General features: G+C 47.9%; 1 protein-coding gene across 3 annotated transcripts in view; it reads left to right on the top strand.

The window, feature by feature from the left end:
• ERI3 (ERI1 exoribonuclease family member 3) overlaps window positions 1-16,498 on the top strand; it is a 118,717-nt gene that overhangs the window by 50,549 nt on the left and 51,670 nt on the right. For all 3 annotated transcript variants that reach the window (XM_016199237.2, XM_016199238.2, XM_016199239.2), the window contains one exon: window positions 12,593-12,665. In XM_016199237.2, coding sequence (XP_016054723.1) covers window positions 12,593-12,665 — 73 coding nt within the window. The remainder of the gene's footprint in view (window positions 1-12,592; window positions 12,666-16,498) is intronic.

The following is a 16,498-nucleotide window of genomic DNA, read 5'->3' as shown; positions in this document are numbered from 1 at the left end:
CTTTCCTGCTTTTTCCCCACTCGGTCAGCTAAGGGACCAGCTGGATAAGCAGCATGTGGCTTGTCCCACTTCCTCTGGGAAGGTAGCTGAGATGCCCGTCTTTACTAAGGAACACCTGGGTAGTGATAAGATCCAGGAATTTTTCCCTTATAGAGCCTTCAAAAGGCAGGAGCCTATTCCATTTCTGACTTACTCTCTGCCAGTTGGGACTAGCTTCATCTGCCAGCGGTTTGGGGGGTGACAGTATTTTCTGCAGCTGGACCCTTGCATCTCAGTGTTGGTTCAGCTCCCTTCCCCCACCAACCCTGGTTTCTTCTTCAATTGCCATAGTCAATTTTTGGTAAGTCGACTTTGTCCATTCCCTCTTGGTTAGCAGTGTGATTGCTCTGTCTGTCAGGGCTGTAAATAATGTTCCTGGCATGTGTGGCTGGAGGCAGCTGTGTGGGATGGGGAAAGGAGTGGAAGGAGGAGCAGCACTCCGATGGCTCCCTAGTTCGCCCCCCTCCCCTCTCATACAATATTTATCCAGGGATGGGAGTCAGATGCAGCGACCTCAGGGGTCACCCAGTTAAATAGCTTCTGAACCTCCCTGCATTCTAATTGCTGCAGTTGTCCTTTGCTCTGGAGACTTCTCCTCCCCATTGTCTGCTGAGGCACACACTAATGGCTGTCCTCCCTGGCCCTGCTGGGAGGCATGTGTGTATGGGGGTGGGGTGAAGGGCTCATTGCTACCTTCCTTTCCCCAGAGATAAGGGAATCTAGGGCCTATTAACAAGTGGCTTTAGCTAGGAGGAGCACAGAACCCTGCCTCCCCCTTGCTTCCTCCCCAAAGCTGGCCAGAGGGGGACCAAACCGTGGGCTTGGTTAATGGGGCCAAGGGGCTTCACCCATTTCTAATCCTAGTGACTCCTCTACAGGGGCACAGACCCTTGCGTACTCAGCTGAGTACTATGGTTATCATCCAATATTCCAGTGGATCTACATTCAGGGTTTAGAAACTTAAGAGTGATATTTCCTATTGGAATGTGCTGTATTTTGCCCAAAGATTGGCCACATGCAGAAGTCTCTTTGGTCCCTTGGAGGTCAGTTTCAGTGATTGATGATGGTAGCAGGTATGCCCCGTTTGTTGACTTAAGAGTGCATGTGCCACACATCTTCACTAGGACTTTCTTTTCAATGTAAGTTAGCCTCTACTGCAGCTCTTTTCTTCTAAGGGATACTGTTGGAAACTTCATTGAAGGTGCTAAGTACTGCATATCCTAGAAGCACTGGCATTTCAGCAGTAGCCTGAAGTTAGCCCCTGTTGAGAGCTGCTCTGGGCCCAGTAAGTACTGTGCTGGGATCTGTAGGGACCGCCAGGTGATCAGGACAGAAAGAGCAGCATGTGTATAACTAACCACTAAGTGAGGTAGAATATGAGTACGCTATGAAGAAGATACAAAACAAATACTATGAGAACCCAGAGGAGCATAGTAGAAACACTAAATAGGTAGTATTTTTTTTTTTAGCTATAAACTTTTTTTAAAAACCCAAAATATTAAAGAAAGCCTAATTACAAAATATACAAAAGCTGAGCTCTTCTGGTTGAAGCTGGGACAAGGCCCAGCCCATTCTTCTTCCTCCTGCCCCAGTCTTCAAAGTAGCCTGGCATCCCTCCTGGAACCCTAGAGCTCCATGGAGCACATTTTACAAACCACTAACCTGTTCTAATGCCCACCCAGAAATGGTCTGTGTAGACCATTTGCTCACATGTCTTGAAAGATTCAAGGGAGCTGGGATCAGGGCAGAGTAGATCAGCCAGGAGTTAGAGGGAACAGGTGTTTCATTGGTGTATTGGAGCAGAGGCCAAACTGTATTCCAGATCCTGAACGCTTTGCAGGATGCCTCTCTGTGGAGCCTCCAGAGGGCAATGTAGGCCATACAAAGGCAGCCGAGGCAAAGGGTCAAGATGGCCATAGGCCAAGTAGAGACTAGTAGGGGATAAGTGAGGTATATTGGAGACAGTTCCAACTGCTAAGGAGCTCCTAATTTTTCCAGCAAAAGAGAATAAATAGCTCATCAGCTGAGACACTGACCAAAGTGCCCTGGAAACCTCCCATCCCCTGCTTCTTCTCTTCCTTCTACCCCACTCCCTGCTGCCTGCTGAGGCCTCTGCCATTGATCTGGGAAAGAGAGCTCTGGCCAGGTCCTGACAGCAGCTCCAATACTTCCTGCAGTCACAACAGGTGGAAGAATTGCCCTGGGAGGAACCCTGGAAAGACACTTGTCTCGTTTCACTAGAAAGGGGCTGGAGAGATACAAGTTATTTGATTTCAGGGGAGTATTTGTGGTACTGGGAAGGCGCATGTTATATTGTTCCAAAGGATGTCTGTGGCACTGTGTGCTTCATGTGGTCATTTATGTGGGCTCCATGTAGGAGAAATGGGAGTAGAGATAGTTGGCAAGTGGGCCAGAAAGCAGTGGAGCAGAGAGTCGCTGCATACATACATGTACAGTGCCTTTTGGAGGCTTTGAGCAACTGCCTGGCAATGGGGATTTGAGGTTGTTTTTCTCCGGAAGGACTGGCAACCTGGCCTATGGGGCGTCCCTCCGCACCCTGTGTTCTGGTTTCTGTTTGGGAACTCTCCAGAGCAGCATGTCTGGGAACACTTCCAGCTGTGCTGCCAGACCCAGACGCAGGTGACGGCCTTTCGTCTGTACCACAGGGAAACCGAGAGGAAATTAAATGTCATTTGCCCCCTGCATAGCAGGTCGCTGCCAGATCAGACACTGCTGATCAGAGCTGTGCAGAGGGCACCCAAGGGAAAGCTTGTGCCCGCAACCATGCCCTCTGAGCTGTAGAGACTCCCAGGTGATGGCCTGGCTCACTCCCAGGCCTTTCTTTGCCAGTCTGGGTTCACCCTGGCCTGGAGCCCAGCTCTGTGCTACATGACAGCTGTGGCCCATGCCAGGCCAGAGGTGTGTGTGTACCAGTGGGAGGGAATAGAGGACACAGGAGACAGTGAGGTGATCAGCCCTCCTTCAGAGGAGCTGCTTGGTATTGTGGAAAAAGATCAGGGCCTTTATTAAAAATTGAGAGAGAGACCTGGGTTCAAGTCCTGGCTCCACTACTTACTAGTTATAGAATCTTGGGGAAGTCACAATACTACTCTGAACCTCCATTTCCTCATCTGTAAAATGGAGATTATAATAAGCTCTTCCTCCTGTCATCTGCAGGGGAAGTAGCTTCCTTTTGGGACTGGTGCCAGAGTTTCCTCACCCTACTTCCCCTAGGTCTCTAGAAGGATGGTCTGGAGCCCCCTGCTCATCTGTGAAGTGAGTTGGCTGAAATTGATGGAAGTGGGATAGGTAGTAAGTCTGGTCAGGAAGGCACAACTGGTAATCTTTCCCTGCCTGAGGCCTTTCCTTCCTGTCCTAGTCCTCTCAACCAAGCATCATAGACTGTTATGAATGAGTATGGGTGATGGTGGTCACCCTCCTCTAACCATGGGCCTCAGCTGGCTCCCTCCAGCCTCACACTTACACTGCCCTTCCTGTTTGGGAGGGTTTTAGGGCTTATCCCAACACCTCCCTTGCCTTGAAGTCCTAGTGACAGACCCTCTGCAGTGACATTTATTAACAGGGCTTTGGGGAAAGATGTTTTAATACTGTAAGAGTTCTCCCTAGAAAACTCCCCCCACTCCTCCTCCATCTGAAGCATGGCTTGCTGGTGGTGAAATTCATTAGTGTTCCCTGACAGGCAGTGGCGACAGAGGTGCTCGCTGTCTGCTTCCCGCTCCCTCGCTCTCGTGCTCCTGCTTCACGCACACTGATATTTAAAGCTGATGGGATGCTTATAGACTCTTGTACCATGACAAGTTTGGGGAGGGGGGTGGGGGAGGAAGAGACAGACAAGAAGCCAGCTGTCACACTGGTATTTCAAACAGCACTCTCTCCTGACCCTTTGCAGGCTCCAGCAAGTGTATCATCTTTCTGAAGCCTGTGGTTGGAATTGTAACCTGCAGCTGTCCCAGAGGATGGGGGCAAGTGTGGGGCAAAGTGGGTTGAGAAGTCGGCAGTGCATTCTCCCAGGGCTGTGAGCAGGCAGAAAAGAACAGAGGGAGGGAGGGAGGGAGTGTGTGTGTGTGTGTGTGTGTGTGTGTGTGTGTGTGTGTGTGTGTGTGTTTTCAAAGAAAGGTCTTGTAAGTGCCCCCTGACTTTGTCCTCCCATCACCAGAAATGAGATTGCCCTTACTCAGTAGTCTCTCCTGGAGCGATCATTACGTTTTGTGCTGTGGCTATCTTCTGGGTGGGCCTGGAAGCTACCTGAGTATGGGAATCAGGCTTGATTGGCCTCTATCCCTTGAGGGTCCTGAGTCTCAATGATACCTGTAAATATGTGGTGGCAATTGAGGTAGAAAGTTATCCTATTTTGTGTCTAGACGGGGGCCTTGGCTTTTGTTCCCTGATATTTGGATTTGGAGAATGAGTCCCAAGCTGCCTCCTCCACCCACAACTTCTCCCTTTACCCCCAAGCTTCTTAGAATTCATTTTTGCAACTGTGGAGTGGTTCTGGAACTTCCCCTTTGGCTGTCATCCTCAGTAGTTTTCCCCAGTATCCAGAACCTGACTAAGGCACTGTCTTCTTAATGCAGGTGGCCTGGAAGCATCTTCAAACGTTGTTGCAGGTTTGGTTTCAGCTGACTTCTTATAGCCAGAATCATTCTATGAGCGCTTATTTATACAATGTTTCCCTTGGCTGGCTTCTTTAACCTTCCCAGAGTAAGGCATGGAGGTGAAGTAGCCTGCCTAAAAACACATGGTCGCTTGACCAGTTGTCTCTTAGTGTGACAGAGCCATGTGCTAGGTAGAGTTCTACTGCATTCCCTCTCCCCTACTCTGCCCCCCATCAGGGGCCCTTCTAGCCCCAGGCTCTGCAGTGGGGGAAGTCACTGGGGAGTAGACCAGGCTCCTCTACTCCCTGTTCTTTTAGTCTTGTCAGTGCCATCAGTGCTGCTGTTGGCTTCCTCAGTTTCAGCACAGCAGTGTATGTGTGTGTCTCCGTTTGAAGGCTGAGCAGGGTTTCTGGTAAAAACACCCTGGACATCTGGTGGAAGGTAGAACCAGAATGCCTTTTCTGTCTATAGACTCAAGTGTGTTGAACAGTCCAGGGTTGTCTTTAATATGATCACTTCTTTGCTCCCATCTTATCCCCTACTCTGCACTCTGTCCTCTAGGCTTCTAGAAGGGGTTGCTGGCATGAGGCTGCTGTCTATAGGCAGTGCCTTTCTCTCCCTTCCTGTTCTTGCTGATCCTGCATTGGCTGAAAGCACTGGGTTCTCAGCCCACCAAGGGTGGCCGTGCCATGTCTTCTGCCATGGTGCCATCTCGCAGGTGAGATGGAAACTAACTGGCTTTGATAAGTAGGAGGCTCAAGCATTAATGTTTTATACATCAGCAGCAGCCAAGTGAGTGAATTCAATTATTAGTCCGCTTTCTCTCTACCCTCCTCCCCCCAATGTGCTGGTTCAGAGCAGAAACTAAGGAACCTGTTGAAATGAGAAACCCCTATTTCCTGACTTGACCCCCTCACTAATTCGGGTTAAATTGCTACGCTATTGCAGTGGTGACACATTGTGCCTGCCTGTTTGTATAAGAGGGCTGCAGTGGGGGAGGAAGGACCAATTTGTGCAGAGATAAAAGGTGTCACGGGCAGATAACTAACGTCCCAGCCTCGTGCCTGCTCTCATTGTTGCTCAATTTGCTTCATGTGGAAGCCCAGCCTTCCCTTTTTCTCCCTTCCCTCCCCTTGCTCATATTTTACCTCGATGCCACAGTGTAATGATGCCCTGCGTAGTGGGGGAGGAGATAGGCACCTCTGGCTGACAGCCCTTCCTGATAACCAAATTCCAGCCCATCCATCACCAGCTACTCTCCTCAACTTGAGGAAAAGTGATCATGAAAGGCGGGCCGTTTATCACCCGGGTCTGTTTATCTCCTCTGGGTGGGGGAACAGAAACAGGAGGGACAAAAAGCTGTCTCCCCAGCTCAGTGTGGCCTCAGCTGGGGTAACCTGCTCACACTGGATGCAGACTCACATCCTGCTGACTGGAGGCTCTAACTAGGTAGGACTCCCAGACTGGGACCCAGTAGGAATGGAACCTTGCCTGAGGCTCACCTTCGGGACTTGGGGAGAAGCCTAGGAAGTGTGGCAGTCCTGAGAAGCAGGACAGCCAGCAACAACATTCCATGGGAATGTTTGTATTGGAATGAGCAAGTGGAGAGACCTTGCATGGAAACAAGCCCCACCCACCTTTCATACCTGTCCCCTTGGCAGGAGTTTCCATTTGGCTGGTTGGCTGGATCTGTTGGCCAACCTCTTCCCCACACTAGGCCTTCCGTGCCTTCATGGTCCGGCTATGACTGAAGAAGATAGAGCCTTTCTCCCTGCTCTTCTCCTTTGCTCCTCAACACTCCCCTTTGTATATCAAACAGGACAAAATAGTTTGCCCTGGCAGGTGAACAGTATGTGCATGTCCTAAAGCTTTTGGACACCAGAACTGACAGCCTATATCACTCCAAGGTCTGGGTCACAGCCTTTTCAGAGAGGCAGAAAGGGGCCAGATGTGGCTCCAGATTTGGCTGACCTCCTCTTCTTTAAAGGCTTGAGCCTGCTGAAAGTTAGAGTGGCATGCATCTCCCTGGTTTGGGGTTGCCCCTGAGACTTGCAAAGAGAAAAGCACAGAAGGAATAGTGTTCATGACCTTTTTTGTCACTGGTGCCTGCTCTCCTGCTGGTCCTAGCTGTTGGTGTCTGTCAGACCTCCATGGATGCTGCTCGCCTCCTTGACTCAAGACTAGCAATTCTAGCAGAGCCTCCCAGCACTGCTTGACCTAATCTTCAAAGCTGAGCTCCTGCTCACAATGGCTTCATCCTGCCCATACCCATTAGCGCGGGTGGCGTTCCCTTAATGAGCTAGTCCCCTGCCTTGGCTTGCACCCAGCTCCTCACACCTGTTTGCCATCAGGGCTGTCTGGACCAAGCCCGAGTGCTGGGCTGCAGGTGGTGGAGCTGGATGAGGGGTGGGTGGGGAAGGCTGGGCTCCTATTGCTTTGTGCTGTATACTTGTTGAGGGGCTGTTTCTCACAACCCTGTTCCTTCCATACTGTTCTCTCTTTTCTGAGCAGGGAGGGCTCTCTGCTTTTTTTGTTACTTAAAAGGATAATAAGGAAATGTGAGGCATATCCTATCTTCTCCAACCTCCCCCAGATGCAGTAGCAAGGAGCCAGTCAGGTGTCTGAGAGTAGGGTTTGATGTTCTGTTTTGATGACTCTAGGGGTCCAGTGTGATAAGAGCAGGGCTACGTGTTAAATGCCAAAGGCGGGGAGGTCTGGCCCTAAACCCCACAGTATTTGGAAAGCAATCATATTCCTCAGCTTAGAGTCCACAGGCAGGACTGGGGGGCCCTTCCTTAAAGGGAGCCCCTTGCATTCATGAAACTGAAGGAAGTTTTGATTTGGTTGAAAAAATCCCATTCCTTTTTATGGCCTGGACATAATTGGCTCTTTTCTATTGGCCATCAGTGATGTCATTCCGACCCTCATAAAGAAGGGGAAATCACACCTGTGGACTCGGTGCATAAAATTTCATTGGGCAGCAGTAATAAGTATGGCCAGATGATGTTTGGGCAGTTGAGGAGCTTTGTGCCCATGATTCCAGCTGCATGGAGACCTGGGCACCATAAACCTGCCTGCATGTTCATGCCCGTAGGCTAGTCCAGGGCCCACTGCCAGTGGCTCTTTTCTTGGGATCAGTATCTGGTAGGAACTCGCAGCACTCAGACCCTTTGTGCCAAGGGAACTTCTACCCTCTTCCTTTCCAAACTGGTGGGAACCATGTACCTACTTGTACCCACTGACCCTAGCTATAGGATCCTTTGAACCTTGGACCCAGGTGTGACCATGAGCCATGATCACCATGCTACCTACTTCTCTAAGGCCCTCCTAGACCTTGCCTTCTTAGGGACTGTGAAGAGCTCTGAGTGCATCTACATAACTGATTCCTTGTGCAGTCAGAAGACTTAGATTCCATTTCTACTTCTGCCCTTGGCTTGTTTTATGGTCAAGCAAGTCCTTTTTCTTCTCTGGGTCTCAGTTTCATCTTCTATGTAAGGAATGACCACTCAAACTCACCTTCTTCACAAGTTACTCTTGGTGCTCTCTAAGCTGGGATAGGGTTCTGTCACAGAAATGGGTAGCTGTCTTCCCATGAGGCACCTGACAGTTCAAGTTGCAGCATTTGGCTCTGTCCTTTGTGTAGATGGGCCTGGGCCCTGCTACATCTGTACTTGTGTCTTGAAGTCATAGGGCTAGGACCAGCTGCAGGCTAGAGGACTCAACAACCGGAATGTTTGTGAGTGCAAACTGCATGTGTACCTGCAGGTGACTGGAGCCCTGAGTGAGAATGATAGTCCCCTCTCCTCTGCCTCAGTCAGTTATGGGATACAGACAGCAGTCAGGATTGCTGCTGAGCCATACTTGAGGCTAAGTGTCCAACCTAACAATCTGTCTGCCTCATCTGTCCTCAGTGTGGCCCCTCTGGTATAATTCAGCTTCCAACAGGAGCAGGCAGGATTCTACTGAGCTAGACCCTTACTACCTGAGTAGGAATGTCTATACCTGATGTCTACTTTTGAAATCTTGCTAAAGAGGCTCTCTCTCCCTCCCCCAAGGCTAGCCACAGCCTATAGCATTCCCAGCCTGTGTCAACTAAGAGAATCAGGGTGCTGGGCTTGGCTAACGGAGAATATGATCGGTGCCTAGGACCTCTGCCTTTTGCTGGCTAGTCCCCCTGACTGTTCCTTTGTAGACTCTGCTGCTTCCAGTAGCCCCCTTCACTCACAGTCCTAAATGTGATTTTTCAAAAGTAGCTGAGCTCAGCAAACATTTTCACACATAATAAGGATTAGGAACATGAAAAAGAAATTGAAGAAAATAAAATAATCCAAACATTGCAGTTCTGCTTCTTAGGCAATCACATTCTAGCTCCCAGGCTACCTTTCGTCCTTCAAAACCTTCCCTGGTTTTCTTGTATTCTTCGTCCTTGGTTCCCACATGACACATCCTGCCTAGATACCCATTCAACATCTTGACCTCAGCAGAATTTCCCTTCCAGGAAATTGACTGGTTGTGGTTAATGTCACTCTGCCACCTGGATGCTTGAGAAGAACCTTCCCTTCAGGTAAGCTATCTCAGGACTTAGAAAAGTAAATCCTTACTGTACTGGTTGACACATGGGGATCAACTTCCTATTGGTGTCTGTCAGATAACTGAAAAGGAATGGAGGGAAGACTGAGCTGCCCTGAAACTTTCTGGGGTGGAATCAGTCATCTCAACTGTATTCTCATTGCCAAGCTTCCTAAAAGAGGAGTTTGTACTTGTAGTCTTCACTGTTTTATCTCTTACTCCCTCTTAAACATGTTGTAGGCTACCTTCTGCTCCCACCAGCCCACTGACACCAAATTCTTGGGTTTTTCTCAGCTCTCATCTTGCTTGACCACTTGATGGCATTTGACACTAATGATCTGCATTTTTAGCTCAAAAATCAGTATATACAGGGTGTAGCAAGAGTAGGTTTACAGTTGTGAGTACACAAAACACAGAGTTTATTCTTGTATTATTATTATTTATTAATTATTGTATTATTTTCCATATGAATAACTGTAAACCTGATTTTGCCCCACCCTGTATAGGAACCCAGAAAGGGGAAGCTTCCTTTCACTGTAGTTTAGGTTGACCACAGGTGATGTAAAATGGGGTCAAAAGAGCATGTGTGGCCCTGGCTAGCGTGACTCAGTTGGTTGAGCATCATCCCATGTGCCAAGCGGTCGCTGGTTTGATTCCCAATCAGGGCACATGCCCCCATTACGGGTTCAATCCCTTGTGGGGAGTTGTGCAGGAGTCAGCCGATTGATGTTTCTCTCTCTCCTTCTCTCTTCCTCTCTTTCTAAAATCAATAAAAACATATAGTTTTTAAAAAGACCATGTGTGGCCAGCTAGGCGTGGCTCAGCGGTTGAGCGTTGACCTAGGATCCAGGAGATCGAGGTTCGATTCCTGGTCAGGGCACATGCCCGGGTTGCGGGCTGCAGCCGATCAATGACTCTCTCATCATTGATGTTTCTATTTCTCTCTCTCTCCCTCTCAATTCCTCTCTCTGAAATCAATAAAGATATATTAAAAGTAAATAAATAAATAAATAATAATAATTAAAAAAAAAAAAAAAAAAAGACCATGTGTGATTTTGGATAGCTAAAATAGGAATGGGGGTGGGTTGGGTGAGTCCTGACTCATGATACATTATCTCCTGTGGAATTCTTTTTTTTTTTTTTTTTAGTTTAAAGTAAAAGTGAGTCTATTAGTGAAGCAGAGAGACAGAGAATGGGCCACTCCACAGACTCCTGTGGAATTCTTGAAGGAGCACAGGGTGTGTGACCTGGAGAAGGGAACTCTGGGGGAAGCTTAAGCTTCCTGGGCTCTCAGCTCTTGGGAAGGTTCTGCAAGGAAGAGATGGATGTCTCATTCTCTGTAGTTTCTAAAGACATTCCTCAAGGTGGAAGTTACAAGGAGACAGATTTTAGTTTTGTATTAAGGAAGGATGGTCTAAGAATTGAAGGAGTCCCAAATTAGAGCTGAAGCAGTGAGTTTCTTGTGTGTGATAATGGTCTGGTAGGGGTGGCCGGGTTCTATTTTAGCTCAGTAAAATTTACGAGATATGGGCCCTCTGTTCCTCTCATGCCATATTCTTCCCAGGTGATCTTTTTTTTTTCTTTTTTTTTAAAAATATATCTTTTATTGATTTCAGAGAGAGGAAAGGAGAGGGAGAGAGAGATAGAAACATCAGTGATGAGAGAGTCATTGATCGGCTGCCTCCTGCACATCCCCAACTGAGGATCAAGCCCGCAACCCAGGCATGTGCCCTGAGCAGAAATCGAACCCCGATCACCTGGATCCTAGGTCGACGCTCAACCACTGAGCCACGCCCTGCCGGGCCCAGGTGATCTTAACCTATTCTCATGGCTTTAATTTTACTTAAATTACATTAATGATTCAGCATTTTGTATGTCCAGTCCAGACCTCTCTTGAAAACTGGATATCCAGCTGCCACTTAGATAGCATCCCACTGCCGAATGTCTCATAGGCACCTCACACTCAACAGATACTGAGTGCTTACTATGTGCCAGCCACCTACCTAACACTACATTCCCAAACTTGTACCTCCTTCCAGTGGCGTACTAGGGGTGAGGCAGTGGGAGCAGTCCACCCTGGTTTGGGTAGAAAAAGGATACAGTGTATATAGAGAATTTAAAAACAATAATAAAATTGACTAAGTGTTGGTCTGCTCTGGGTATCAAATATTGCTCTCTCCGCCCTGTCTCCTTTATATCTCTCAGTGAGTAGCAAGAAGCTAGCCAAGGCACAAACCTCCTTTGAGTTGGGTTCTACTGCTTTCTCTCACTGGGCCCCACATCCCCTTCAGTCCTCTTTTACATCTCCAATATCTGGACTATTGTCTATTCTCCTGGCTTTTTTTAGTGTATTGTTTTTGTTGCCTCGGTCAGTATAAACCGCAACTCTTCAAAGGCTCTCTATTGCCTGAGGCTAAGCTCTTCTCTTAGCAAGAAAACTCTTATGATCTTCCCCAGCTGATATTTCTAATGTCTTCCTCCATCCTTCCATGTACCCCAGTGCTCCAACTTAAGGCTGGGTTGTCTACTTCTTTTATTGTCCATCCCACTGAACAAACTGTGAGCCCCGTATGAATACTAGTTAAGCCTTACTGTTTGAGTCCCAAGTGCCTGACGTTTAGTAAACATCAGCAAATGTTTGGGTGAATGGATTTGTGTGGGTGAAATGGCATCATTAGCTCAAAGGGTAGACAGTTTATAAATTTGAATTTAAAGAAAAAACAAGAACAGACTCTTGGCTTAAATTTTGACCTCTTCTCATCCGTCCACGTGGTCTCTATCTGTAGAAAGCATGTTGCTAGAGACTTAAATGTGAATGAAGTCGCTGCCCAGCTATCTCTAAATCATGTGCTCTTTCTCTCTCTCCTCATGGGTTATATCTCTGCCTCTCTGTTGTAACAAAACAACAAGAAGCTAGTATGCCCTGGAGAGAACATAGGCTTTGGAATGAGACAGACCTGGGTTCAGTTCTTGGCACTGTTATTTCTTTTAGCTCTGGAATCTTAGGTAACCCCTCTGAATCTCATTTTCTCATCTGTAAAATGTAGTCCACACTACCTACCTCAGAGCACCATTCTGAAGAATAATGTGAAAATTTTAGTAAGGTACTTAGCATAGTATAGGCCATCAGAAAATAGTAGCTGCTATTATTTTGAACAGTCTTCAGGTTTTCACATTTGGATCTGAGGGCTGGATCTGGAGTCTAGTGTCCAGGGTGCTGGAGATGGGGTGCCTTTCTTGGGTGGGGTGGGACCCATGACTAATGAGGTCTATTTGTCTTGTCTATAGGCTATATGTTGGATTTTGTAGCTTAAGACTCCATACCTGTGACGTGGGTGTCCCCAACTTTTCTGTTCCGTTTCTTGTAGGCTCCCCGGCCAGTGCCAGTACTTGGGCTTGCCAGTGGCAGATTACTTCAAGCAGTGGATTAATCTGAAAAAGGTACTGTATCTGAGCCCCACTTGTGTGCTTTGTCTGGTTTTCCTGTGCCTCAGATCTCCCCTCCCTTGCTTTCTTTTCTCATTTCTGTTCTTTTTGTTGTTGTTATCTCTCCTTTTCTTTCTGTTCTTCTTTTCTCAACATCCCTCTTTCCTCTTCCCTAGCTAATGCGCACTGTAAGGTTATGGTTATTTCTGGGAGTGGGGAGCTGCTGGAAGGACCAGGCTGCTGAGTGGAGTATGACACTTCCCTATTTGGTATCACCTAATATGCAGAGAAATTCCATTTAAGGGGATTTTCCAGGTTCTTGCTCAGAGCTGAATCTGTGGGCTGAACTGTATTACCTCTAGGAGAGATGTGGTGGTAACTGAGTCTTTGGGAATGTCTCTTCCTTTGATGCAATCATGAGTGTAGCTTCTGACCCTGCTGACTAGCCCTGGTATCTTCCTCTGGTTGGGAGGTAGAGTTGGTTCACGCTGGCTTTGGTCCTGCCTAGCCACAGCAGAGCCTTGCTCAAATGAGAAGGGCCACAGAAACTGCAGCCCAATTCCCTTCGAGCACCAAGCACCTGGGGAGTGGGCTGAGGCTGTGGGCTGGGAGGGACCCCATGTAGCTAGGAAAGTGGGCCCTGGCAGAGAATGAATCACTCAGAAAACTGCCCTTTCCTAGCATATGCTGTACTTCTTAAGTAAGCAGAAGAAAGGAGGTGTAGGAATAGACTCCCCAGATCCCTGCTCTAGTAGGATCCTTGTTCCAGGAGGCCCAGTCCACTAGGGAGGCTCATCCCCATAAATCCTTGTAATGTAAGAGCAACAGCCCTGGGGCATCCTCAGGAACCCCATGCCACCAGTCAGTAGTCACTCCCAGGAAGCTCGGAGAAGGGAGACCACACCAGGGATCAGAGTAGTGGCTTCCAGGGGGCTCAGAGAAGAAAGGTTATTGGAGGGTCAGGCTGGGATTGTAACGATTTCAGTCTTGAACTGGGCATTTCAAGGAAGGTGAGATATGGATCTGAGGAAGAGAGGCTTTCTAGGCAAGGGGAGCAGTGTGCATTTGGTATGTGTGGGCCTGGAGCTAAGCGAGCATGGGAAGGAACAGTGGGAGAGAATGACCTTGGACTTTGTTCTGTAGGTCTCAGGGCAGCCGTTCATTCTTCATGGCAACGGTTGTGAACTCCTTTGCTTTCCCACGGTATGCAGGTCCTCTGCACTCTGGCTTCTTTGTACTTTGACCCCTGCCCACCTCTCTGCCTATCCCCCATGCACCTAAACAGTAGCTACTTACTACCTGCCATCTGGCTGAGGAAGCCAGGCTCTGTGCTACCTTGGGCCCTTGGCCTGCGACCTTACTTCTCTGAAGTAACCCCCAGTCATCTTCATATTTCCAGTCATCGGCATATTTCCTCTTAAAGATTCAGCTCAGGTATCACCTCTGCTCAGAAGCTTAGCAATCAGTCTCTTGCCTTGAGGCTCCTTGACACTTTGGATCTTAGAGTGTTGAAACAAAGTCTGTGTGTGTTTCCTTGTAGACATGTCTATCTGGAGCACAGAGACTGAATCTGGTTCCTCACTGGTACCTAGCCCCAGTGGCCAGATTGGGGCTAGGTACAGAGTATGTGTTCTGTGAATGATTGCTGGCTGGCTGACTGGTCATTGAGAACTGGTTCCATAGAGGCCTTCTCACGCAGGATTTGATAGGGTTGCATGTGCAGGCGTGGTTAGACCTGCACTGCTGGAAGACAGCATGCCAGCTGTCAGAGTGCATCTGAAGCTGCTTGCTGGCCTCAGCAGATGCAGTGTGAAGGCCCAGCCAGGCGAGGCAGGCGCTGACCATAAACAATTGCTCTGTGAAGTTCACTAGACTTTTGGCATTTGGATAGCTCCCTGCCTCTAGGTTCCTTGGCGGAAAGGCAGGAAAGCAGTTGACCCCTGTGGTAACATTGCCACTCAAGGCTACCTTGGTGCTGCTCGAGGTGGAGGTGGGCTGTCCTGAGCCTGTTCAGGTTAGCTCTCTACCAGACTGTGCTGAGCCATAGAGGGGAAATGGGCACAAGGGGAAACTGAGGACTCTATTCCCAGTTGGCCTTGTGAGGTAAACTTAGCAGGTCTAGGAAAAGCAAGAGATCTAACCCCTTCTTTTCTGCCCTCCAGCCACATTATGTTGCAGCTTTGTTTGAAGACCCAGCAGGAGAGATGTCTTAATTCCAGACTTCGGTTCAGTCCTTGCCAGCAGCCATTCAAGTTAGGAAGGCTGCAGGGCCTTGGAGGGGGCATGGTGATCTTTCTGACCTTTATACCATATGACTTAGTGCAGGCTACACAAAGATACCTGCTCCCTTAAAAAGAGTAACAATAAAAGCAAAGCCAGAAAGGTCATTGCCAAGGTTGTGGGAGTATTATGCAAAAGCCTTACTTACTCCATGCCTTCTTTCTTTATATATGACCCACACTCTGGCTATCTACAGGGTCCTCTCCTGTCCTTGATCTTATTTTGTCCCTCCTTCCTTTCCTTCTCCTCTCCTCCTCAATTCCCCTACAGAACTTTGCCCCATTAAAAAAAAAATGGGGAGAGTTCTGGCCTGCTTGGCCACCTAGACCTGCCTAGTAAGTAAGCGACTGAGGCTGAATTCACCATCCCAATTTCCTAAGGCCTCTAATCTGAGAAGAGGCTAAATGTTTTCTTTCACCTGCCCTCTCCTGTCCAGAAACAGTGTGGGTTGCATCAGGGAAGAGCAGCTTTTCAATGACCAGGTTTCCACATCTCCCGCCTCCACCTACTTCTCCTGTAACAGAGTAGAGCAAGCCAATGTTTGCTGACATTTGGAGTGTCATTGAATGATCTTATACTCTTATTGAACTGTCAGCTTAGAGAGGACTTGGGGCCCTGCTCTCAGCTCCCTCCAGATCAAAGTTGCCACTGAAGAGCCGGAAGAATACACACACACACAGATATACACATGTATAGTCATGTGAATGCATACATGCAAGTGGGCATACCCAAAAGTGTTTATGGGTACCCATACGTACATACACATATATTCACATAGTCACCTGCAGAATATATGCAAATAGACATAAATGTGTTTATACAATCATATTCCTAGAGTATAAATACACATGCATATAAATAAACATACACATCTTCATCAATAAACAGATATTCTTGAGTGCCTTCTGTGTTTCAGGTACTGCACTAGGCCCTGGAATATAAAACAGAAAAGATGAGTATTAATTGTGTTGCAAAACTAAAAAGTTCAGAGTCATGGGATTGTTTCATAAGGGGACCTGACCTATGGGGTCGGAGAATGGTCCCCTGAGGAAGGGTGGCTAAGCTGAGATCTGAAGGATGAGCAGAAATTGGCTAAGTATATGACAAGGCCCTGAGGTGAGGAGAAGCCTGGCTGCTTCCTGGAATTAGAATGTAAGTTCCGTGAGAGCAGAGAATTTTTGTTTCTTTAGTTCACTCTTCTGTCCCCATCATTAATCATTATCTGTTGAATGAATGAATGACTGCCTGAAGCATAGTGGATGTGGGAAAGAGAGGAGAGTGGCATGAGATGAAACTGGAGGGGGAAGTGGGAGCTTGTAGTCCACACTTTAGGCTTTGATCTTTGTCTTTAGGGTAAGGGGAAGCTATTGAAGGGTACTAAGCATAGGGAGAGGCTTCAAAGGAGAAAGGGCAAGAGCTGTGGTGGGACAAGTGGGTTGAGGCAGATTTTGTGGTTTAAGATGGAAGACATGTGTGCTTGTTTGTAGGCACTATTAGAGAAGGAAAGGTTGAAAATATAGGAGTGAGAGAGGTCTCTGAGAAGGTGAAAGGAGGTGGGATGGAAAGCC

Source organism: Miniopterus natalensis, chromosome 9 (genome assembly GCF_054644295.1).
Source record: "Miniopterus natalensis isolate mMinNat1 chromosome 9, mMinNat1.hap1, whole genome shotgun sequence".
NCBI lineage: Eukaryota > Metazoa > Chordata > Mammalia > Chiroptera > Miniopteridae > Miniopterus > Miniopterus natalensis.
This window is presented reverse-complemented; position numbering and strand designations above follow the sequence as displayed.